General features: G+C 48.0%; 1 protein-coding gene across 1 annotated transcript; it reads right to left on the bottom strand.

Annotated features, from left to right (window-relative positions):
* Positions 1–528: 528 nt before the first annotated feature.
* On the bottom strand, positions 529–25,119 carry PLCD4 (phospholipase C delta 4). Its single transcript, XM_043577832.1, is given in 17 exon segments — positions 529–1,221; positions 1,300–1,449; positions 1,792–1,927; positions 2,467–2,639; positions 2,849–2,878; positions 2,881–2,964; positions 3,305–3,461; positions 5,226–5,420; positions 8,452–8,604; positions 9,476–9,620; positions 11,139–11,340; positions 15,605–15,836; positions 16,656–16,785; positions 17,914–18,142; positions 19,443–19,601; positions 19,744–19,799; positions 24,462–25,119. Coding segments are annotated over 16 exon segments (2,304 nt in total). The 5' UTR covers positions 19,766–19,799; positions 24,462–25,119; the 3' UTR covers positions 529–1,114.
* Between the last annotated feature and the right edge of the window lie 832 nt (positions 25,120–25,951).

The raw sequence follows: 25,951 nt of genomic DNA, 5'->3' as shown, positions 1-25,951 counted from the left end.
TTGCCTTGCTCCTTCTTGCCAAGTTCCTTGGTCTACCTATAGAGGGAGGACTGCCCCCCACTAAGCCTGTTCCTAGAAGCAGGTTTATTTCAGCATCTGTCTGTCCTCAGCCTGGCTCAGCAGTGACACTAGAGTTAAAGTACAGGGTAGTGTGAAATGCAGAGGACTTGGGGGCTGGTGTGAATCTCTAATCCAGACCTCACAATGACTGGATGATTAATCATCTACACTGGGACACACTGGGAAAATGAAAGAGGGTACTTTTAGTAATTATGCTGGGACAACAGATGTAAACCAGGATGATTCCAGGTATAAACCTCAGCAGGGTTGGGATCACATACCCTTTGTCTCCTCCTTTTGCCCTTAGAAGCTATACTAATGAACCTTTCTACATTATGTAGCACATGCAGGGGCCCCTGGAAATGTCTTATTTTCCTACCCTTTCCCTAGCCCACCTGTCTACCTGAATGTCTCCCAACCTTCATACTTCCTCTTGCCCGACAGTGACAGACCATACTCAAGCACAACTGGGGAGAAAAGCTCTGTTTATACAAGTGGGACTAGGGAAGAGCAGTCCAGTGGGGACTCAGCTGTGCAGTGTTCTCTTGAGAGTCCGTGTAGTCTTGGGGTCAGGTCTCCTTCCCCAGCCTCTGCCTGGGGAACCTGGAGGATTGGTCTATCCTTTCCTTGGCTCTGAGCTTTAAGGAAGTTAGTGTGGAGGGGATAATGCCTCTTAGTGTTTCTCTGCTCCAAGCCCCTCTCTGGGTTTCTGGTGGCAACCATCGTTTGAGCCAGGGTTGATGAAAGAGATTCATCCTTTGGGACTGAGGTATGGGATTGAGGCTGTGGCAAGAGGAAGGAAGTCCAGCAGAGAGTATGCAAAGAAAGGGGCAGAAAAGATACCACAGGTGGAAAAACGAAGAAAGGGAAGAGAGAGAGAGTGAAAAATCAGGTCCTAGATTTGCTTGTTAGGAAAGGTGAGGTAATTTTGTGCTTAGGAATGCACAACCCGAAACTTGGTTTTTACCACCTGTGTTTGCCTTCTGGAGCATCCTTCCAGGTTTTTCTTACCGTCTCAAGCCAGCGCACCCACCCTTCCCAAGAAGTGCCCGCCTTAGGATTCATCCCCCTCTAGTCCTTCCCGGATGCAGATATGCACAAAGATGGAGGCTGGATGGAGGCTGGTGCCGTCCTTGGAGAGTAGGTGTATGTGGCGGTAGCCTGGAAAGGGGCAGGAGGACAGCATTAGGAAGGGAGCCGGAGCTGGACCGCTGGCCAGGCTTTGGGGGACCGGCCCACCTTGTTGCATGCAGGTCCAAGGAAGTGTGTACTGCCCAATAAAGTCGTGTCGGGTTTTCCAGTTGTAATCATTTACCACAAAACGCAGCAGGGCCAGTTCAGGCACCAGGACCCGGAAGCATAGTGTCTGCCCCCAGTATGGATTAAAACCTGAAGAGGGGGTGAAAGACGGTGGGAATGAAGGGACAGATCATTGGCGGTTTTCTTTAAGCCCATCCTGGGCCACTGTGATTTTCAGAGCAATCAGTGTGAGGGAGTCGAGGTGAGGCAATGGAAACCCAGAGTGGGTGAGCAATTTGCCCACACTGTTGGAGCTTGTAAGTAAGGGACCAGGACTCAGACCCAAGATGTCCGAGCCCTTTTTTGTCCCGTTCTACACTGCTCCCCTTGGGGGTGGGAGAGGGGTGGTGACCGGGACTGTGCTTCATGGAGGGCAGCATGGTAGGAAAACGGCCATGTTCCTCCCCTACCCCCAGCACTGCCCAGTCTCACCATTGTTCTCCACGTAGCTTGTCTCTTGCCGGGTTGTGTCTGGGCGGACACCGAAGATTTCAACTCTCACCAGTGGATCCACAATGGACCTCTCTTTAGTCATGTCCTCCTTGGGGAGTTGCTGACCACTGATCACCTGTAAGCAGGACTTGGAACCTCAATAGTTCCTGTTCCCAGCCCCGCTCCAGCTCACTCTTACACCCAGGGGAGGGGGGGCGGGGATACACAGGACCTTGCGCTACGGCTTCTGGATTTGAGTAATATATTCTCTTCTAGTAATCTACCTGCAATTTAAAATGCATCCAAGTAGAAATTTAACAAGGTTTGGAAGCAGGTATGTTAACATCAGCAACCCCTTTCCAGCATTTACTCTGCACCAGACATTGTTGTAGGCACTTTATGTTAATCACAACAACCCTTTGAGGTGGGTGGTATCATACCCCCATTCTGCAGGTGAGGAGCCAGAGGTTAAGGAACCTCCCCAGAGGTACACAGCCCATGAACGGACTTGAACCGAGGCAACTGGCTCCAAAGACCACACTGTTCACAGTTGGGCTGTGCTGCCTTGTGAGGAATTCACCCATCACACTCCCACCGGGCCCAGCCATCTCCTCCCCCTGCTTCTATCCCAGCTACCCTAGGCTCTGCCTGACAGTTTCTCCTCTCCCAAGGTACCTGGATTAGGAGGGTGTGGGCTTTGAAAGGGCTGATGGGCCTCTCTGGGTGGAAGGAACTCTGGATGTCACGCAGGAAGTCTGGCTTCAGCACATAGCCACAGCCACCGTTCTGGCGGAAGAGCCCATCACAGATGTCCATCTCCAGCCCCGCGGTCTGCACATTCATAGCCACTGAGAGCCCCAGGAGAATAGGAAGGAAGGATGTATCTCAGGAACCATCTAGACCCTCTTTCAGGGGAGTAAGGAAATGGGTAGAAGAGGGCCTGCTGGGAACACCCCTTTAGCATCTTTCTCAGCCTAGCACACTTCAAGCATTCCCCGGCCCTCTTGCCACCTGTGGCCCTTCCCCTCCCTCCTCCTTGTCCCTGCTGACCCCTTACCCATCTGGCAACCCGCATTCCAGAGTTCCTGGGGTTGTAGTTGGACGAATCTGTCCTCAGGCCACTGGGATACACACGGCTTAACTGCCAGGCGTTGTGCTGCACAAACGCATTGCCTGCAAAAGGGATATAGTAGGGAGATGGCAATGGAGTGGATTCCACCACTTCCCTGGCCCCAGGTACTTCACTCTTGTGCCCAGCACCTCACAAGGCCAGCTCCGGAAGGCTTCACCGTGCCTCTCTGTTCCATCCTGACCCGTCTCCCCAGCTTCCCTCCCCCTGGAGCCATGAGCCCACTACTCATAACTCCTGTCCCTGTGCCTACTCTGAGGAGTTTCGTAGCTCCCTCGTCTCTCCTTAGTCCCTTTGTCCTCTTTCTTGGGACTCATCTGCCTGCCCAGCATCCTGACCCTACTCATCCCAATTCCCTCCCTGGCCCTCCCTTTCGGTCCTGACCAGCCTCTTTGATGAGGCTCTTGGCCTTGGTTTCAGAGAAAGATGATGTTTCATAGAAGCGGTAGTGCTCCCTCGAGTGAGTGAAGCTGTGGAATGAGACGGCCTTCAAGTAGACAACCAGGGCAGAGAGGGATGGACACATGATGGGTTTGGATTTCTGGAAAAGGAGAAAATAGGAAGATGAAATTGAACCCTCAGCGATCTGAGAGGAAGGGGCCGGTGGCCAGGATCTGAATTTCCCCACCCAGCCTGAGCCTCTGCCCACTGCCTCCCCATTGCATTCCCCCTCCTGCCTCACCTGCTTGGGAAAGAGAAGGGACTCAGGCTTGGAACTAGGAGCCTGAACCATAATCTGACAACAGATAGGCGTACAAAACGGCGGACACATCACAACCTGGGGATGGGAATGGGAATAAAGGCAGTCTACATACACTGATGGGACTGGTTTCAGCTTCTGGGCTTAAAGCGTCTGCTCTACTGTTACTTTCTGGGCAACAGGTTTGTAATGATTTTTAAGCAGAGGGGTGTCATCCTCCCTACCTCTCATCTTTTCAAACAATAGTGAATTTTGGTCAAACCCAGACAGATATGCAAGGTATGCAAATGGGCATGGAAGTCACACCTGGAAGGATATGAGGGTCCCAGAGTAATAGCGTTACATTTGTCTCCTGAATTCCCATTTCCTTCCCTGGACATGGTAGCAGGTTAGACACCACAGCCCCAGAGAGGACAGGGTAAGCCAGCAGTTAGTCAGCTAAGTCAAGGAAGCGCATGAGAAGGAAATGCAGACTTCAAACCAGGATCTTGGTGGACCCACCAATGGCACCCCTTCCCCACAGGGAGTTGGACCACCCTGGCACAGCCTTCTTGAAACCTTCTCCTTCCCTGACTTTCTGTTCCTTCTTTTTGGTCATTTCCAGCCCCTTCTCAGAGTCACCTTTTCCAAGAAGCTTTCTCTAAGCTCATTTTAGATGAGGCCACAGGCGTCCCTCCACTAAGCCCTACTTACCCAATACAGTAGAGCGTGTTTTTGTCCTCTCTCTCTCCCTCCCTCCCTCCTTTCCTCCCTCCTTCCCTCTCCTCTCCCTGCTCTCCCCACACCAGTGGTTTTCAATCTGGCCTTTAAGAAGATTGAGAATTAGTACAAAGATGTCTCAGGAGGGGCGCCTGGATGACTCGGTCAAGCATCTAGTTTCAGCTCAAGTCATGATTTCTTGGTTTCTGGGGTCAAGCCCCATGTCAGGCTCTGTTCTGACAGCTCAAAGCCTTTGGATTCTGTGTCTTTCTCTTTTGCCCCTCCCCCACCTGAACTTGCCGCTCTCAAAAAATGAACATTAAAAAATTGTTATTTTATTTTATTTTTTAAATTTTTTTTAACGTTTATTTGAGACAGAGAGAGACAAAGCATGAATGGGGGAGGGTCAGAGAGAGGGAGACACAGAATCTGAAACAGGCTCCAGGCTCTGAGCTGCCAGCACAGAGCCCGACGCGGGACTCGAACTCACAGACCGCGAGATCATGACCTGAGCTGAAGTTGGCCACTCAATCGACTGAGCCACCCAGGCGCCCCAAAAAATTGTTATTTTAAAAAGATATCTCAGGAGTCAGTGGGGGGACCCAGGAGAGAGCCACATAGGTGCTCCACCTAGGACAGCTCCACATTTATCTCTTGTATACAGAGCACCCGTATAAGATTTCATTCAAAAAAGATTTCATGGCCCAAAGAAGTTGGAAAGCCACTGCAATCTCTCTCTCTCTCTCTCTCTCTCTCTCTCTCTCTGACCATACATAGTGATGCCATCCCTATACCTCGTTTACTGGGGGTAAGGGGCGTTTTGCTCCTTGGCTCTCCACACATGAACTCAGCTTATGGTACAGACCAACCCAGTGCTAGAGCGGAAAGACCACCCTCCTGGCCCACCTTGTCCTTCTTTTTGTCCTTACTGCGGGGGCTCAGCTCCTGGGGCTCAGACTCAAACTGGGCCTCCAGCTCTGGCCTAGCCTCCTGCTCTCCCTCCAGTTGAGACTCCAGCACTTCCTCCTCTTCCTCTTCCTCGAGGTCCTCCTCAAGGGTCTGTAGCTTCTTCCCCTTCACCAGGATCTTCCTCCGAAGCTCCTGGGGGTGGAAATGAAGGGACTTATTTACTTGTCTGCTCTGGGCCCCTCCTGGGGACCATGCAGTGCCCACTGCTCTGATGGGACCACCTCAAAGACAGGGGAAGTGGGTGGTCAGGAGTGCCCATTGGGGGGGGGGGGCGCTGCATGATACATAGAGTAGGGATTCCCTATCCTTAAGCCAACTTGTAACATCCCTATCCATTTGGAAAACAATACATGGGACCCCTACCTCACATTTGAAGATTTCTCCCAGATTAAAGATTTAAATGTAAAGAACTAAGAGTATCAGAAAAAAATAGAGAATCTTTTTGAATAATCTTTCAGTGGGAAAGCCTTTAGAAACAGGAGGTGGAAAAAAGAAGAAAAAAAACCAGGAGATGAAAACTCAGAAGACATAAAAAAGACTGGCAGATTTGACTACATAAAGCTTCAAATCCCCAGTAGGGCATGGGGCGCCTGGGTGGCTCAGTCGGTTGAGCCTCCGACTTCGGCTCAGGTCATGATCTCACAATTTGTGGGTTCGAGCCCTGCGTCGAGCTCTGTGCTGACAGCTCGGAGCCTGGAGCCTGCTTCAGATTCTGTGTCTCCCTCTCTCTCTGCCCCTCCCCCACTTGTGCTCTGTCTCTCTCTCTCTCTCTCTCTCTGTCAAAAATAAATAAACATTAAAAAAAAATCCCCAATAAGGCAGAAGAGGCAATAGTCCAAAAGCAAAGACTGCAAAAACAGATATTTTCCAAAGCATTTATATCTTTAACATTTAAAAAATAGGGGCACCTGACCGGCTCTGTTGGGAGAGCAGGGGACTCTTCATCTCAGGGTCGTGAGTTCAAGCCCCACATTGAGCGTGGAGCCTACTTAAAAATAATAAAACAAACAAACAAACAGGGATGCCTGGGTGGCTCAGTCAGTTAAGCATCATACTTTGGCTCAGGTCATGATCTCATGGTTCATGTGTTCGAGCCCCACATTGGGCTCTGTGCTGACAGCTCAGAGCCTGCAGCCCACTTCAGATTCGGTGACTCCCTCTCTCTCTGTCCTTCCCCTGCTGACGCTCTCTCTCCCTCTGTCTCTCATAAATAAATAAATAAATAGTAAGTAAATAAATAAATAAATAAATAAAACCGTAACTACAGTTTCTTGCTTAGGAATCATCTCTGTAAAACAAACAAACAAATTTGTTATGTATCAACAAAGATTACAAACCCAGGGTGACCTGGGGTTCCTGGGTAGCTCAGTCAGTTGAGTGTCTAACTCTTGATTTTGGCTTGGGTCATGGGATTGAGCCCCAAGTCAGACTCCATGCTGAGCATGAGTCTGCTTAAGATTCTCTCTCTCTCTCTCTCTCTCTCTCTCTCTCTCTCTCTCTCTCTCTCTCTCTCCCCCTCTGCCCCTCCCTCCCCTGTATGAGCTCTATCTAAAATAAAATTTAAAAAAAGATTATAAACTCCAATAAAAGTGGGTAAATAATATAAATTAATCCAAAAGAAGAAAATATAGACCTTTCTTTTTAAAAAACTTGAACTTTTCTTTCTTTCTTTTCTTTTTTTTCCACATTTGCCACTATGAATCATCTCACTACTGGAGTTGTTTGTAGTCATTCTCTTACACTGTTGGTTGGAATGCAATTTGGTTTTTTCCCTCCGGGGGCAACTTGGTAATAATTACCAAAATATCAACATGCAAACTCTCCAACCCAGCAATTTTACTTCTAGAAACCCATCTCACAGAAAGAATAAATGGACAAAGCTGTATGTAAAAATGAAAACTTAGCAACAACCTGAATGATTACCATTTACTGGTTGAATAAACGATGGTTCATAACAGAAAATAGAATACCACATAGGAAATAGAACAGCTATTAGAAGGAGCAAAATTATACATGAAAAGACATCCATGATATATACGGTATGTGAAATATAAAAGGGATATAGAAAAGGACCCCATGCACGTTTTTAAAAACATAAATATACATACACATACATGTTTATATAAGCATTTAAAAAAAAACTATTGACAGGCACCTGGGTGGCTTAGTCAGCTAAGCTTTCCAGCTCTTGATTTCAGCTCAGGTCATGATCTCAGGGTCGTGAGATCGACCTCGGATCAGGCTTACTGTGGAGCATAGAGTCTGCTTGGGATTTTCTCTCCTTCTTTCTCTGCCCCTCCTCCACTCATATTCTCTCTCTCTCTCTCTCTCTCTCTCTCTCTCTCTTTCTCTCTCTCTCTCAAAATAAATAAACCTTAAAAATCTATTGACAGCTGTTTTGGGAGAGGCTGAGATTATGGTGGGGGACTTCCCTTTCTGTATATTGTTTGTATAGTCTACAATAATTATGAACTATCAGGAAAAAAAAAGATATTTCCATTGAAAAAAGAAATAAGAAGTAAATAATTGATTTAAAATTTAGAGAACTATAAACAATTCTGTATTCAATTGTATTTTTTAAAAATTAGGGGCGCCTGGGTGGCGCAGTCGGTTAAGCGGCCAACTTCAGCCAGGTCACGATCTCGCGGTCCGTGAGTTCGAGCCCCGCGTCAGGCTCTGGGCTGATGGCTCAGAGCCTGGAGCCTGTTTCCGATTCTGTGTCTCCCTCTCTCTCTGCCCCTCCCCCGTTCATGCTCTGTCTCTCTCTGTCCCAAAAATAAAAATAAAAAACGTTGAAAAAAATAATAATAATTAAAAAATAAAAAAATTAAAATTAAAATTCTTGGGACATCAGGTCATGGTATTGAGCCCCACACTGGGCTCCACGTGAGCGTGGAGACTGCTTGGGATTCTCTCTCTCTCTCTCTCTCTCTCTCTCTCTCTCTCTTTCTCTCTTCTTCTGTCCCTCTCCCCTGCTCATGTTCTTTCCCTCTCTAAAATAAAAATTTTTTAATTAAAAAAAAGTTGTCTCCAAGATACTAAAGAGAAGGATAATCCATCTGAGGGTGAGGAGAAGGGAAAAGAGGGGCATGGAGGAAGGAGCCGAGATGGGGAGGGTATGGAAGCCACGGTAGAGCCTGGGCTCGGGGAACAGGGCGCCTACCTCAGGCGAGGGCAGCTGAGTGGGCAGCAGCCCGTCCAAGGTTGTGCTCAGCAATTGCTCCCCCAAGATCTCGGTCAGATGAAGCGCCATGACCTGCTGCTGCTCCCAGGTGCAGTGGTTCTCCAGGGACAAGATGACTGGGTAGTCTGATGTCTGATAGGGAAGGGAGGGGACGCTGGAGCCAGAGTTCTATAGCCTGTAACTTCCTTGCGTCTCCAGGCCTCCCCTGGTGACTCACTCAGCGGAGTACCCTGATGGCTAAACTCCTCTGACCCGATTCCAGGTGTCAAGGAGGTCTTGCTGGGTCTGGGGCCCACCTCATGTTTAAAAGTCACTGTTGGGGGAGCGCCTGGGTGGCAGAGTCGGTTAAGTGCCCGACTCTTAATTTCGGCTCAGGTCATGATCTCACGGTTGGTGAGTTCAAGTCCAGTGTCAGGCTCCAGGCTAAGAGTCTGGAACCTGCTTGGAATTCTCTCCCCGCCCCTCTTCTGCCTCCCTGCTACTTGTGCATGCTCTTTCTCTCTCTCTCAAAAAAAAAAAAATAATAATAATAAATAAATAAATAATTAAATAAGAAGAAAAATTAAAAAGTCACTCTTGGGATCCCAAATCTGAGACTTGTACCAGGTCTGACCCAGGTCCCTCTGGGACCTTTGAGTGTTTAGAAGGCTAGGCCATTCCCCTAACTATGTGCTCATGTTACACTCTCATCTCCCGATTCCTCTTGTCCCCCAGCCCTACCCACCATCTTCTCTGCTTCCTTATCCACCCTCTCCCAAATAGGTGACAGTTATTCAAGGTACTAGTTACTAATCTCTAGCAATAGCCTCTCTGACTACTAATTACTGGTGACATACCCAACCCTTATTCATAATCCCTTAATATTCGCCTGATGTTTCAGTTGCACATATATGCTATTTGATATGACCTCCCCTGTATCCCTCTACCCTCTGAAGATCCAGAGCCAGCCACTCCTCCCTCAGATCATCTTCCCTCACCAGTATGCTCATCCCGGGGCTCCTACCTGGAAGGCGTACTGTGCTACAGTGGCCACGACATCTTTGAACGGGATGCGGGAGGTCAAGGTGTGTCCATGGTAAACGATAGGCTCCCCACTAGGTCCGTCCCATATATCCACCTCCACACAGCGGCACCCCCTCTTCAGGGCCCTGCAAAAAACCCCAAACACCAGGAGACGGAGAGGTTAAGGTCTCCTCTTCCGTCTGGGGACCCTTACCCACTCTGGAGAGAACAGTGCTCGCCGGCACTTATCTGTTAAGACCCTTTCATGCTACATCTCCGTGGGCCTTTCTCTGTCCACTGGAACACTGTTACAGCTCTCACCACCTCCACCCCCCCACCCCCAGCCCACCTAACTCACAGGTTGCCTTCAGCAAGTCATCACATATTGCCTCATGATGCTTCTGGTGTTCTGGTTGTGTATCGTTCTGCGGCCCCTGAGTTATTTAAACTCTTAGGAAATTTGTTTGTTTGTTTTTACATTTATTTATTTTTGAGAGACAGAGAGAGACAGAGCACAGGTGGGGGAGGGGCAGAGAGAGAAGGAGACACAGAATCCGAAGCAGGCTCCAGGCTCTGAGCTGTCAGCACAGAGCCTGACGTGGGGCTGGAACTCACAAACTGTGAGATCATGACATGAGCCAAAGTCGGATGTTTAACCCAACTGAGCCACCCAGGCGCCCCTATTTGTTTGTTTTCAAAGTAAGCTCTATGCGCAACATAGGGCTTGAACTCACGACCCCAAGATCAAGAGTTGCATGTTCTACCAACTGTGCCAGACAAGCACCCCTCAAATTCTCAGTAAATTTATACTTTATTTTCTCTACTGAATGTCCTGGGGCAGAAACAATATATTTCACTAATCTTTGTATACCCTGAAGCTGCTAGTTCAGTTGCTGGCACTGTAAGTCAAGATATCTCGACTATTCAATCTAGCCACAGATAATCACAATAAAAGAAGATACCACTTATTAGCTATTAACACATGGATTATCTCATTTAATCCTCACAACTCAGGGGGAGCCTGGGTGGCTCGGTCAGTTAAGTGTCCGACTCTTGATTTCAGCTCAGGTCATGCATGATCTGAGGTTCGTGAGATCGAGCCCCACATCGGGGTCTGTGCTGACAATGTGGAGCATGCTTGGGATTCTCTGTCTCCTTCTCTCTGCCCTTTCCCAGCCCCACTCAAAAATAAATAAACAAACATTTTAAAAAGTCCTCACAACTCAGACAGAATAGGCATTGTTATCATCCCTATTTCATAGAAGGGGAAACTGAAGTACAGAGGGGTTAAGTACTTAGAACCAGAGTACCAAGCTCTGAGAGAGCTAGGATTTGACCTCAAATGGTCCGACTCCAGAACATACGTTTCTAACTTCTATGCGCTACTACTTTTTGTGTAACATTTACTTTATTTGTTCAAAATAAACCTGTCAGGACCTCTGGGTTCCAGGGGCATTTCATAGCCTATGAAAGAGAAAGCAGCTCTATATACCCATAGAGTTTCAATACTAGTCTCCTGTCAGTCTTCAACATGTCCTTCAAGTCTCCCAGGGATCCAGGGATCGTCAGCCCCAACCCCCCCCCCCGGACATCTTCTCAATCCCTGTTAGCTACTGAGAGCACAGATGGCCCCTTCTCATGAGCTGGAGCCCTTCCCGCTGCACCGTATATATCCTTCGACGCTGCTCTGGCCACAAAGCTGGTCCCCCACTAGGTAGGTGTTGTGAGAGGAGTTGATATAATAGTGGTTCAGGGGTTGAGTCATATCCTGGTAGATGGGGAGGCAGGCTGGGTTGAAGACATCTCCATCCTTCGAGCAGAGGTAGCTGAGGAAGCCATCCAAGCTCAGCACATGTCGCACTTTGCCTAAGGTGGGGAGCAGGGGAATGCCAGAGTGAGAAGCTCTGAGTGAGAGCATCCCAGCACATCCCCAGCCCGTCTTTCACTCCACCCCCTCTTCCAGAGTCCTGACTTACAGATGGTGTCCACTCCCAGCCTCTAGATCCCAAAATGTGCCCCACCCACTGTCACTTCGATCATCGCCGCCCTCAGAGAAAGTTAAAGTTACAAGGAGAATCGTTAAGATCATTCTAGTCCAGCAGTGCCTGGGTGGCTCAGGTGGTTGAGCATCCAACTCCTAATTTCAGCTCAGGTCACAATCTCACAGTTGTGGAATTGAGCCCCATGTCAGGCTCTGTGCTGAGCGGGGAGCCTGCTTGGGATTCTCTCTCCTTCTCTCTCTGCCCCTCCCCCACTCATGGTCTCTCTGTCTCTCTCAAAAATATATAAGCTTAAAAAAAAAAAAGCATTAGTTAAAAACAAAACTAAACATCATTCTAATCCAGTGCTATCCAATAGAACTTTCTGCAATGATGGAAATGTTCTATTCTGTGCCATCCAGTATGGTAGCCTCTAAACACATATGGCTACCAAGCACCTGAAATGTGGTTGTGTGACTGAAGAACTGAATTTAAAATTTTGACTTTAGCTAATTATTATTTTTTAAGTTTTAATTTATTTATTCTTTTAAGTAATGTCTACACCCAGTGTGGGCTTGAACTCATGACCCGGAGATTAAGAGTCCCATGCTCTTCCAACTGAGCCAGCCAGGCACCCTGATTTTAGTTCATCTAAATGTAAATAGTCACACAGAGTTCATGGTTACCATAATGGACAGCATAGTATTCAGTGCAAAGGGTTAATTTTATAGATGGGGAAGCTGAGGACCAGAGAGAAACAAAGTCAAAGACTTAGTGGCATGACCGAGGTACCTGTGGTTTATTCCCTGGGCTGCGTAGCTGCTGCCAACCATGACCTGAGGGTTTCTTCCTATCATCAATTCTCAGATGGTATTTTGAAGAGTATTTGTCCAATATCACCTTACACTACACTTTCTTTGATGGTAGGGTCCTGTTACTCCTTCCATAGCCCTCACCCATCTCAGCATGGGCTTCACACAATACCAACGACAACTAATACTGAGCACTTATACCTGGGACGTTCCATGCAGCATCTCTCTTAATGCTCTCACCGACATGATGAGGCAGATATAATATAACCTGCCCTGAGAGGTTAGGTAACATAACTAGTAAGTGAAGGAGCTGGGATTTGAACCCAGGCAGCCAGGTGTCTGAGCCACACCCATATCACTGGGCTGTGCGGTCTCACTGAGGGTAACAACACTGCAGAGGGGTTCTCTTGGGAGGCCAAACAACTTGACTCTAATGCCCAGCTTCCTTGCTCCAGCTTTGACAAGGCCTAGAGATGGAGAAAGGCAGTGGCAGGAAGTCAGGCAGGAAGTTTTCTTCTTGATAGTAATAACTTAAATCACGAGGGTAAATCCACAGTTGCCAGATACTTCTCATGTTCATCATTTCATTTGGTAACCAATTATTTTACAAATGAGCAAACCATGTCTCACTTTGCCCAGGGCTACTCAGTTAGTAAGAAGTACGGTGGGGAAGAGGAGAAAGCAGGCAAAAACCTCTCTGACCTCGGCCGCAGGAACTTCTAACTCAACATGTCTCTGGAGGCAAGGGAAACAAAAGCAAAAATGAACTATTGGGACCTCATTAAGATAAAAAGCTTCTGCATGGTGAGAGAAACAATCAGCAAAACTCAAAGGCAACTGAAAGAATGGGAGAAGATATTTGCTAACAACATATCAGATAAAGGGTTAGTATCCAAAATCTACAAAGAACTTATCAAACAATCCAGTGAAGAAATGGGCAAAAGACATGAATAGACACTTGTCCAAAGAAGACATCCAGATGGCCAACTGACACATGAAAAATGGTCCACATCACTCATCATCAGGGAAATACAAGTCAAAACCACAATGAGATACCACCTCACACCTGTCAGAATGGCTACAATTAACAACTCAGATGATGACAGATATTGGCGAGGATGTGGAGAAAGAGGATCTCTTTTGCATTGTTGGTGGGAATGCAAGCTGGTGCAGCCACTCTGGAAAACAGTATGGAGGTTCCTCAAAAAACTAAAAATAGAACTACCCTATGACCCAGCAATTGCACTACTAGGCATTTATCCAAGGGATACAGGTGTGCTGTTTCGAAGGGACACATGCACCCCCATGTTTATAGCAGCAGTATCGCCAATAGCCAAAGTATGGCAAGAGCCCAAATGTCCATCAATGGATGAATGGATAAAGAAGATGTGGTTTATATATCCAATGGAGTATTACTCAGCAATCAAAAGAATGCAATCTTGCCATTTGCAACAACGTGGATGGAACCAGAGGGTACTATGCTAAGTGAAACAAGTCAGTCAGAGAAAGACAAATATCATATCACTCATATGTAGAATTTAAGATACAAAACAGATGAACATAAGGGAAGGAAAGCAAAAATAATATAAAAACAGGGAGGGGGACAAAACATAAGAGGCTCTTAAATATAGAGAACAAACTGAGGGTTGCTGGAGGGGCTGTGGGTGGGGGCATGGGCTAAATGGGCAAGGGGCATTAAGGAGGACACTTGTTGGGATGAGCACTGGATGTTATATGTAGGGGATGAATCACTGGATTCTACTCCTGAAATTATTATTGTACTATATGCTAACTAACTTGAATGTAAATTTAAAAATAAATAAATAATTTTTAAAAAGGAAAAAGGAAAAAAAAAAAAAGAAGTACAGTGGGGAATTGAGCCCAGGTCTCCTGGCTGATACGATGCTCTGCAGCCAGAGTATAGTAACTGCCAGGTGAATGCAGGGGAGGGAACATCCAGAAGGACTGGCAGTAGAATAAATGTAACTGATGTCTACCAGATCCTGCACTGGAAAGGGAAGATCCCACTTCTAATGCCTCAGCATTCTTCTTCTATTTAGTTTTCTGAAATGATTTCCTTATAGCCCCCTTTCTTCTCTGAGCATGAACAGGTATCTGGAATCAGCGATTCCAGCCCTTTCTATTTGACTCTAAGTTCCATGAGGGCAGTGTCCTTGTCCAACCTCCTCCTGCTGTATTTCTGGTCCTGAGCCTAGGTCCTGGCCCATGACAGGTGCTCAGTAAGCATTGGCTGACGTAGTGAGTGAACGAATGAATGAAAGGGCGTTGGGAGTTGAGACTTGGCAACGTGGGTCCCTTGTCCAGCTCTCATTCATCTCGTCTCTAATCCTCATGCTCCACAGAGGTATGAGGAAAGGGTCCAGTGACTCGGGTTTGAATCCTGATTCCTCCTCTCATTAGCTGTTGGCTTTGAGCAGCTCATTTGATCTTTCTAAACCCTAGTTCTCTTCTTTCGCACAACTGACTTAATAACAGAACCCACTTCAACAGGCCATTGGAAGGATGAGGAGAGAAAAGGCATGTAGCAATGTTGGCACATGACGGGATACTTAGCAGAAGCCGAATAAAGATTATGCTTTTGATTTACAAGGTTGTAGGGAGGACTAAATGAAGTAAGTGATGTGAAAGTTCCTTGTAAATCATCTATTATTAATGTCAGTTCCTGCTATTCTGAAGGGCACGGAGGGCAGGGAGATGTCCACTGAAGGGGCAGGGAGAAAGGTCTGAGGGCAGAGAGGGCGTATGTTAGTGGTGCTTGCTAAAAGCTGGGTGACTGGCCTCCTCATCACGCCCCCTCAGCCAGGGACTGACTAGCTTCCTTCCCCAGGGGCTTAGCGACTCAAGAACCACTCGGAGATTTGGAGAGAGCTCAGGAAAGGGCAGAGACCCAGCACTTAAAGAAACAACAAACAGGGACCATGAAGGAGCTAGAGGAAGAGGAATCATATGCGCTAGAGGAGAAGCCAAGGCAAGAGGCCAAGGATCTCCCTTTTCCCCTGGGGACAAACGTTGATACCAGGAAGAACTTATTCTGAAAGTGAAGCAGGAGCAGAGTGGAAGAGAGGGGACTTAAGGAAGGGTCTTCCTCTGGAGGGATCCAGCACGATGGGAGACTCCTGTCTTACTTGGGAAGGAAATCACTGCTCTCCTTCCCAGGGAGTGGTTGGATGAGAGGAAAATGATAGCACAGGGACTGGCATACGGGTAGACTCAGCCTTCCCTGAGCTAGGCAGAAGGCGGCTTGGCTCTGGACCTTTCTAACCCTGGTCCCCCTCCCCGCCCCGTGACCGGTGCCTCTCCACCCTCTGGCCCTCTTACCGCTATCTGAAGGCTCATAGCGGTCGATGAGTTCCAGAGCAAGGTCTGAAGCTCTTTCTCCTTCTTTCTGCTCCTCTCGGAGGAAATCCACAAATTCCAGCAGGGTCAGCTTCTGCCCATCAGCTGAAAAGTTTTCAAACACTTCCTGCACCTCAGGGCGCTTAGTCAACGCCTTATAGAACTCTACAAATTCTTCTCCTTCCAGAGTCCCAGACTGGGATGTGTCTGCTGCCTGCAAGAGAGGGTTTAGAGGACTGTGGACAAATCCTTTTAAGAGCAAATTTTACGGCTCCAACTTGCCTTGTAAGGGCAATCTTACTGACAGATGGATACAAACACATTTCCACAGTATGCCCACAGAACTCCTGACATTTAGTGTTCATAGAAGCCACTTTGGTAAGTAAAAAGCAAAATGGCAGCCACACCATTTGCTACTAGAGAAAAACTTCAACTAGAAAGAGTGAAATGCCCCCCAACAAGGTCAAAAATCCCTCCTCCTATTTACTCACATTCCAGTTGGAGTTTTCCATTGATACTAGGCACCTGTGAAATTCTGGCTGTGGACAGAGAGGTCCTTGAGCTACGACATAGTAATGTATTGTTTGCCTTTCATAAGATTATGAATCATCTTTCCTTTTTTAAATTAATTTATTAAAAAAGATTTTTTAAGTTTATTTATTGTGAGAGACAGAGTGTGAGCAGGGAAAGGGCAGAGAGAGAGAGGGAGAGAGAGAATCCCAAGCAGGCTCTACACTGTCAGTGTGGAGCCCGATGCAGGCCTCAAACTCACGAACTGTGAGATCATGACCTGAGCTGAAACCAAGAGTCAGATGCTTAACTGACTGAGCCACCCAGGTGTCCCATGAATCATCTTTCTAAGAAGACCGAAGGGTAAGAAGCATGCCCGACACTTTCCATCGAGCCTGGCATAGTGGTAGGGTGCATAGGAGAGATTCAACAAAGAGCGATGCTGGATGGGGCCAGAGTACTTCTGGCCAACTGAGAATGTGGCCTTGCCTGGCTTCTGAAAACCCTTCCCCGAAAGACTCACTTGGAAAAGCTGCAAGGCATATTCCTGGTCCATTTCCACATTCATCAGGTGTAGTAACCGCTGGACCTCTGGGAAACTCATGCGACCATCCTGGTTCTTGTCTCCACGCTGGAACCAGTCACTCAGCCACCCAGGTGTGAGTCAAGGCAAAAGCACCGTGTGTGTGTTTGTGTGTGCAGATGAGTGTGCATGTTCATCCACTGACATATTCTCCCCTATCATCTTCCCAGTCTCTCCTCCATGGCCAATGCATTTTTCACATTAGCTGCCAGAATAATCTCCCCAGAGATCTATCTTGTCCTTGCATGGCTTAGGTGCCTGCAGGGGCCTCCCTGTTGCCTGCAGAAAGGAGCCCAAGTTTCTTAACATAGATGAAGGTCTTCACCCCCATGAGCTGGCACCCACCCAGCCTTCTCACCACACCTCTATCCTCCCTGTACTTTGGCCAGACTCAGCAACCCCCCCACTCTCTGATGTCCCACTCTCCCTCCTGCTCTTCAATGTTCTATGTCTGGGCCTTTACTCATGCTATTCCCTCAGGCAGGAGAGCCTTTCCCTCCTTCTTTATGTTCAAATTCTACTCCTTTTCAAGGCTCGGCTCAAATGCAACTTCCTGCCTAACGTTTTCTTAGAACTCTCTTAGCTAGAATTAAGTATTTCTCCTTCCTTTGAACACCCACAAATAATCTAAGTCCCCTAACACTTCTAAGATACTTAGGTTATTTACACAATTCCATTTTTTTCCAACGACCAAAACAATGCCTGAGTCTCACTGATCTTTGTACTTCTAAAGTGTGGTATAGTGACTGACACCTTCTGCTTAATAAATGGCAAATGAATGAATGAATGAACGAGCAAATGAATGAACGAACTGGCATGGAAGGTGAATACAATCTAGGAAACCTGAATCAGTCAACACCACTAAAGCTGCTTCCCAGTCCTATGCCAGCTAATGCCACTGGGATCTTCTGTTCAGCTCTCAAGATCTGTACCTTGTTTGGCCTTTTGCCTCTCACTGTCCCAATCCTGAAGGGCCTAACTTCTGCCCACTCTCTGCCTGGCTATGTTTTTTGCTGTCCCAAGCCTCCATTACTCCTCCAATATCCTCTGCCTCATATTGGCCTGAGCTGCCCTTGTCCACCCCAACTGGACTCTTAGACCCCCCTATTCCTACATGCCACGCACCCCCCCCCCATCCTTAGCCCTGCCGCTCTTTCAGTGACCCCTGGTCCCCACTCTGACTCCATCCTGCTGATACTGGTCCAGCCGCTCCTTTTGGTCCATGCTGGTGACAAAGTCCACCAAATGTTGGAGCCCCTGCATCCATATCTGGGCCTCCTCAACGCTGTTGGCCACCAGGTCCAGGTTGGAACGGCGGCCATGGAAGACGATGGTGAAGCCCTGCTCCAGGGGGAACTCCTCTGCCAGGCTGCGCAACAGCTCAGACTCATGGCCCTCACGCACTGTCTCCACATCAGAGATTGAGACTGCCGGAGAAGAAATGAGTGGGGCACTGAGGAAGAGAATCCACCAAATTGCAGGGGCTAAGGGTCAAGGACCAGTACTCCCTTCCTCTCTGTGAAGCCATAGGGAAGAGGAACTCCAACCTCCACAGGATGAAACCCCTGAATCCTTAGTACAGGGAGATGCAGACCCCTGGGATTCAAGATTCCCCATGAGTCACGGCCATTTTCATAGGCAGCATGGTAAGGGGCCTGTGTTGGGAGTGGCAAGACCTGGCTTTTGGCCACCAGCTGGCAGTGTGACACAGACTAAAATGACTTAACCCCTCTGTGCTCTCATCTGAAATAAGGGGTGGTCCCTTCCGTGGCCCGGTCACAGAATGTCTCAGGTCCTTAGACTCTAGGGGACAGGGCTCTAATCCCCCTTTGCCAACATCCTGCCTTATCTCCTCTCTGAATTTCAGCTCCCATGTAGAGGCATCACAGGAGGACTGTCAGGGCTGACAGAAGGAAACACTCTCGAAGTCTACATTGTAGCAGTTACACCAAAGCGTGATGTGCCCAAATTCAATTCCCCTATTCCAGGTTTGAGGGCTTCCTCTTTCCAGATGTCTAGGGGAGAGCCAGAGAAATTCTTCCACCCCGTTTCCTCAGCTGGAGGTGGTGTGGCTGGTGAGTTTTGATTATATCTCTAAAGCAGACTCTCTTAGATGTGTCCTGTGATCAGATTTTTAGAGGGTTCATAAGGCATCTCTGGCCAATAGGATGCACACTGCTATGTTGCATTTATGATTTTTAAAAATATTCATCATTGTGGCTAACGCATTAAATGCATCCTGGCTTTAGGTCCCATGCTAGGTGCTTTATACATGAACTCATTTAGTCCCTGTAACCATCTAGGCAGGTAGTGTTTAATCCCTATTTTGCAGATGAGGAAACTGAAGCTTAATTTAAGTAACTTGTCCACTCAGCTAGAAAGTTGCAGAGCAAGGGTTTTAATCCAAGCAGCCCGATGCCTGAGATCATGCCTTAATTTAATAGTAATAAAATATAACCTGTGATTTATTGAGCCTTATTATATGCTAGGGCTCTCCTAAGCCCTTTACATGCAATAAGAATGTTGCATTAACATTGAATCCTCATAAATAGCCTTATGAGACAAGTGCTGTTATAATTTCCACTTTGCAGGCTAGGAGAGAGACACAAGAGGGACAGCACAAGGACACATTGTAGGATCCCGGTCCCTCCCCTGCTCTCTAGCTGCTGGTCTCTTCAGAGTCCTGTCTACCCAGCACGCCCACCCCTAGCTATCCACGTGACTCACAGCTGGGCTTGGCCTTGCCTCCTGCCTGCCGGGCATGCCAGACTGTCATGCCATCATCCTGAAGTCTGAAGTATCTTAGTTTCTTCCAGCTTTTGGACCTCACCTTGCGCACCAGCATGCCTTTCTGCATCAGCAGCACATCTTGATTGATGGGCAGCCCTGGGCCAGGAGAAGAAGGGGCTGGGTGGGTAGCTGGCAGGGAGGGTGGAGGGCCCCGGAGGAGCTCTTGGGACAGGGGTCCAGACTCCTCCCTTTCCCTGGGCTGTGTCCCCAAGCTCTCCTCTCCTGCTGGGGTACTCACGGCCTTGCATCAAGGACACCATCACCTACTGCTCCACAAGCTGGTGCCAGAGTCACCTAAAGGAGCAAGGAGGAACAAAAAGCTTTGGCTTAATACTGGTGGTCTTAGAATAATAGATCAAAGGAGGAAGAGAAGGAAACCAGTGTGCCCTGACTGGCCACTATGTGCTAGGTACCTCATCTACAGACTCTTCAGCTCTTTTTACTTCCAGTTCGAGTTTGTTAGACTCTGAGGCTTAGAGAGGCTAAGAAACCTGCATCAGATCACATAAGATTCAGAATTTAAAGCCAAATATGTCTGATTCCAAAGCCTTTGCTGTTTCCCATAGTCAGCTCCAGAGAGGGATACACCAGAGCTTTCTGCTCAATACCCCACAGTCTGCTGGGTAACCTGCATCATCCTTCTTAGCTCCTGATTATTAGGGACTACCGTCAAGCTGGCTGCCCCCTTTAAGAACCTGGAATCTCTCTAGATCCTAGTCTTCTCTTCTCCAGATGGAATCACCCCAGCTTCTCTATCTTGGGAGCCCTCTCCACGATCCTGTACAGATCAACCAGCTCCTGGGGACCAGGGCAGAACGTCTCTTTTGTCTCTTCTGTGACACTTAGTGCCATACTTGCAAAATAAGCCATCTCCTTCTGCCTTCACACAGTCAAGCGTATTTTATACTCCTTGGCCTAACAGTTATTCTCAGTTTAATGGACCAGGTAAGTTACGTAGTCTCAGAACTGCATTTTGTTAAATTTTTTTAATGTTTATTTATTTTTGAGAGAGAGAGAGAGGGACAGACAGACAGACAGAACGTGAGTGGGGAAGGGGCAAAGAGAGACAGAGATAGAATCTGAAGCAGGCTCCGGGCTCTGAGCTGTTGGCACAAAGCCCGACATGGGGCTCGAACTCACAGACTGTGAGATCACGACCTGAGCTGAAGTCAGACGCCTAACCGACTGAGCCACCCAGATGTCCTAGAACTGCGTTTTCAAGTCCTCTCTACCTACTAAAAAAGATAACCTTCTTTAAGATCTATGCTAATTTAGGACCTGGGTAGGGAACAACAAACTTCCCTTGAAAAGAACTAGAAGACTTGATATGTAGCCCCTATAAGAAATTATCAACTCTTGACGAAATCTTTCTGGAATTGACAAAGTTCACGAAGCATAAAGCTCTATGCTTTGTATAAGCAAAGGAGCTGCACTTGAATAGAATTGTTGTGTTTTTTAATTGATAAGTTAAAAGTTTTGACAATGGTAAGTATCTAAAACCTGAAAAGCATCTCTAAAATCAGTCAGGTAGTGCTCCATTAAAACATTGTGAAGTTCAACTCCCTATGTTTCATAAATGAAAAGCAGAAGTCCAGAAATGTGATGTGACTTGTCTCAGGTCACACGGCCAATCAGTGCCGTATCTCTGTTTAGTTGGAAGAGCCTATAAATCTTTAGGGAAAATGTGGGGGGGTCACTGAAAATACAGCTTCCCTGACTATAGGACCCAAAGCTGAAGTCCAGGAATGTGATAGACCCAATGAAGGCTTCTTTCCTTCCTTCCTTTCTAAAAAAAATTTTTTTAATGTTTATTTATTTTTGAGAGTGACAGAGAGAGCACGAGCTGGGGAGGGACAGAGAGAGGGAGACACAGAATCCGAGGCAGACTCCAGCCTCCGAGCTGTCAGCACAGAGCCCAACATGGGGCTGGAACTCACGAACTGCAAGATCATGATCTGAGCCAAAGTTGGACACTCAACCGACTGAGCCACCCAGGAGCCCCTCTTTGTTTTTTAAAGTAGACTCCACACCGAGTGTGGAGCCCAACATGGGGCTTGAACTCACAACCATAAGATCAAGACCTGAGCTGAGATCAAGAGTCCGATGCTTAACCGACTGAGCCACCCAGGCGCCCCTACAGAAGACTTTCTAAAGGACTAGCGAACATGCAGGGGCCCAGAGGGAGAGGAGAAGGTTGGCAACCAATCCATATCTAAGTGGGAAGGACAACTTGAGGCAGCTCTCAGGAGAGACAGAACCCCGAGACAGTTCCAAAAAGCAAAGGTTTTGCTGGCTGAAGCTGAATATGTGAGCCTGGATGAGAACAGAAGAAGCCTCTGGATGGACGAAGGGGCCCAGAGTGCTTCACGAGAGGCAGAAAAACAGCTCTGCTCTTTTGGGTGGTGATGCAGTCTGGAATCTGAGGCTTGCAAAAGCTGAATGAAGACTGAAGTAATAGGTGCTCTTCTAAATGTCTCAGGTCCTCAGACTCTAGGGGACAGGGATCTAATTCCCCTTTGCCAACATCCTGCCTTCTCTCCTCACAGAATTTCAGCTTCCATGTCTGGGGCATAGGGACTCTGGGATGGGGTGGGTCTCAGCCCTGGGAAAAGACAGAATTACCTTCCCTTACACCTGTGTCCAGAAGCCTCACCAGAATGTCCTGAAACATGGGAAGCCCACGGGAAGCCTAAGCTCCAGTGCTGGGACACTCCTATTTTTGAGCCTATCTCCTCTCAAATGAGCCTTAGGAAAAAAAAAAAAATCTTTTTAAGTAGTCCAACACAAGGCTCGAACTCACAACCCTGAAATCAAGACCTGAGCTGAAATCAAGAGTCAGAAACTTAACTGACTGAGCCATCCAGGTGTCCCTCTTTAGAAATTTATCTAAGGCTTTTTGTCAGACTCCTCCAACCCCAGGGCTTGCCTTGCTCTTCCAATTCTGCTCCCGTTCCTGACTCGCTATTTGAAACCTAGATCCAGGCAACATGTGGCCATATGAGGGCCAATTCCAACTCAGGGAGCCTCAGGATATCAGAACTGGGCTTCATTTTATAGAGAAGGGGACTGAGGACTAGAAAGATTAACTGAACTGCCAGAGTCATCGAATGAATTAACTAAATAGCATAAGTGGGACTAGAACCATGGTTCCATATGTCCAGCTTGGAGATTTCACCAAGCCTCTGCCCTTAGAAAGGGTTTTGTCTCAGAAGCAGGTTAGGGCAGGGCTACGAATCCATAGGGGACATGGGCGTTTTGTCTCTCCTCTCTGTCATCTTCTGCCCCCACCATGTCCCACTTAGTAGCCTTTCTTTTCTTTCTTCCAGTTTCTCTTCTCCCCCATCCTGACACCTTCATTTTCCCTTCCCTCAGCTCACCGTTCTCTCCTGTTCCTGTCTGCCTCCCTACTTGCCTCCTTGTCAGCCTCTCTGTGCTCTCCTTTCCTCATCCTTCTCCCCGCCTCCCCCCTACATCCCCCCTCCCCCCAGGCTCACCTCTTCCTCTCTTTCTTTCTCTTCTAATTCCCGATACCTCTGGTTCTTGTCCCCTGTGGAGATTTTGAGACTGGGGTCCAGGAGGGAGGAGGACACTCAGGAGTGCACCCCCTCCACTCAGGCTCACTTTCTCCGTATCCTAGGAGACGGACTGAACACACTGCCCAGAGAACGCGACTTAGAACCCAGGTGTTCTAGGTGTTGCTGCTTCCTCTGGTGTTTGAAGGTAGGATGGGAAGGAAGGTCACAGCTGATGCAGATGCAGTGAGGAAGGAAGGGACAAAGAATCGGAAGTGGGAGCAAGAGCAAGAGGTAAGGAACAGTGGAGGAAGCCCGAGAGGAGAGTAGGTCTTGACTGTTCACTCCTAGAGGTGAATGTAGAGATCCTCGAGGCTGCAGATAATTACCTCTACAATACAGAGGAGAGAGCAGAGATGCAAAATAAGGTCAGAAGTGGCCAGGGCTACAGAGTAAGATTTGGTCCTCAACCTACAGGTGGCTTATGTCACCTAGAGATGGACTTTGCCAGGGTTGCCAATAGTGCCAAAGGCATGACAGTGAAATTCAGGGTGTCTCAGGGCCCTCTGAGGGCCAGGAAGGAAGAGAATCATTTTGTCCCCTCTCTTGCTTCTGAGCAGGACTATTGCCTGAACTCATTCATATAAAGAGGACAGAATGGCTCTGGTCATAGGTGATAGCTCGCAGAATGTTAGAGCCCGAAGACTTTCATAACTCATCTAACCCACAGGTTCCTGGCTATATCACTATCCTTAGGAGTGTCTTAAAATAGAGACTCCTGAGCCCCACCCCAAATTGGCCAGATCAGAATTCGAAAGGATGGGGCTCAGGAATATTTATTGTTAAAAAGAATCCCCAATACACAAGCAAGTCTGGGAAACCCTGAATTCCCATCCCAGCTCAGGAAGCTGCTGTCCAAAGTCACAGAGCTAGTTAAAGGCAGAGGCAGGACTAGAAGCAGGTGCGTTTCCCAGCACAGCACTTGGGCATGCCAACAAACTGCCCTGGCCCATCGAGCAGGCTAAGGACAGGTACGGACTCAAACCTGGGTTCTTTCTAAGGAAATCTCCTAACTCTATAGTTTCTATACTCTTCCCTGGGTCTTTGGTAATCCTCAACATTCTGTTAATGCATGTATGCTAAAGCATGGTTACTCCAGTTCTCTCTCTTCCCTTACGAGGGTGGGGCTCAACCCTGAGTGTCAGCCCTGGGTGGCTAAGAGGTCCCCATATAAAGGGCTGACTGCCACAGCCAAGGAGGAAAATTGTAAATCAAAGGGGATGAGCTAGGGATAACCAGGAGGTGGGAGCCTTGGAGATCTGTTAGGGCTAAGGAGTCCGGGGTACAATTTAATCAGGGTGGATAAGCATGTGGGGGGCAGAGGCTGGGACTCAGGCAGCGCACAGCTTGGAGCAGAGGCTGGTTAGAGCCTTGGGGCCCTTACCGCGAGCAGGAGAGCAGTCCTGTCTGTGAGCTCTGCGACGCCCTCTCCTGTGGGACGAGGAAACCCAGCTGGGTTCTTGTGCTCCTCTCGCTGCTCCGCTGGCTTCCTCCCCTTTTCTACTGCAGTTTGCTGCTGTGACTGGCAGACTTGCAGCCAAAGAGAAGGAGTAGGGTGGGGAGAGGTGTGAGCTCTCTCCTTGGTCCAGCCCTTCCAACTCTTAAAGGCCCAGGACACAGGTCATCAGGAGGGAATATTGGGGGAGGGGTGGGTAGAGAGGGATTAAGGGAGGAGGAGCCTGGCTGCCCTTCATCTAGATGCCAGCCCTCGCTGACCCCAATCCTGCAGTAGCTCTCAAAGTGAAACCCAAGGAGTGTCTGCGTGGCGGTGCTCCATGAATCGCTGCTTTTCATTCCGCACAGCTTCTCCCTGCATGGTGAACGGCTGTCTCTGCCCTCATTTCATCTGGCTCCTTTCCAGGGTGTCTGCTCCACCGGCCTGCTTCTGTGTCTCTGCATCCCGCCTTGTGGGGCGCTCAGCCTAGCTCTGTGGCACAGGGAAAGGCAAAAAGAAATAGGATGGGAAAGGAGGAAGATGAGGAGAAAGGGAGGAGAGGAAAAGGGTGTCGAGGGACAGGTTAATATCTCTGACTCTTTTGGGCCCTTGCTAAACATTGAAGGAATTGCACGCATAAATGCATCGAACAGTTCATTTGTTCTTCCTTTCCATGCTTCCTTTCCGTGCTTTCCATGCTATGAACACTTGTTCATCGCCTCCAATGTGCAAGGACATGCATGCGCGTTTATAAAGATGTGTGTAGAGATGGCATGGACCTGTGGTACGTAAGAATCAAGGGCAAAAAAGTGGAGCACAAGATTGGAGAGACACCCACAGGGAAAAGAAAGGTAATGAGCTTCTTGCAAGATGAATGACTAGGTGGCTGAAATAGAAACCAACACTGAGGCAAGGGGACCAATTTAGGAATTGTAAAAGGCTTTATTAAAATGCGTTTTTTTTAAAAAAAAAATTTAATGTTTATTTTTGAGAGAGAGAGAGAGAGAGAGAGAGAGAGAGAGACGAAGACAGAGCACAAGCGGAGGGAGGGGCAGAGAGAGGGAGAGAGAGTGAGGCACAGAATCTGAAGCAGGCTCCAGGCTCCGAGCTGTCAGCACAGAGACCGACACGGGTCTCGAACCCACAAACCACAAGATCATGATCTGAGCCCAACTTGGACACTTAATTGACTGAGCCACCCAGGTGCCCCTAAATTTTAAAAGGTTTTATTATGGCTCCATACCTCACACGGAGAGACTGAGGCCCAGAGAAGTTGAGGCCATGTCCTGGACTCACATGTCAGCGTCAGAGACAAACAGGTCCTGGCACTCTCCCAAGCACTGTGAGCTGGGACCTACTTCTGCTCTGCCTTGGAAAGACTATGGGATATGGAGTTTTCTGGACCAGTGGATGGGAATCAGGCAGCTGAAGGCACAGGG

This window comes from Prionailurus bengalensis, chromosome C1, assembly GCF_016509475.1.
Source record: "Prionailurus bengalensis isolate Pbe53 chromosome C1, Fcat_Pben_1.1_paternal_pri, whole genome shotgun sequence".
NCBI classification, from domain to species: domain Eukaryota; kingdom Metazoa; phylum Chordata; class Mammalia; order Carnivora; family Felidae; genus Prionailurus; species Prionailurus bengalensis.
The sequence above is the reverse complement of the archived record's forward strand: the minus strand, read 5'-3'. Positions and strand labels throughout refer to the sequence as shown.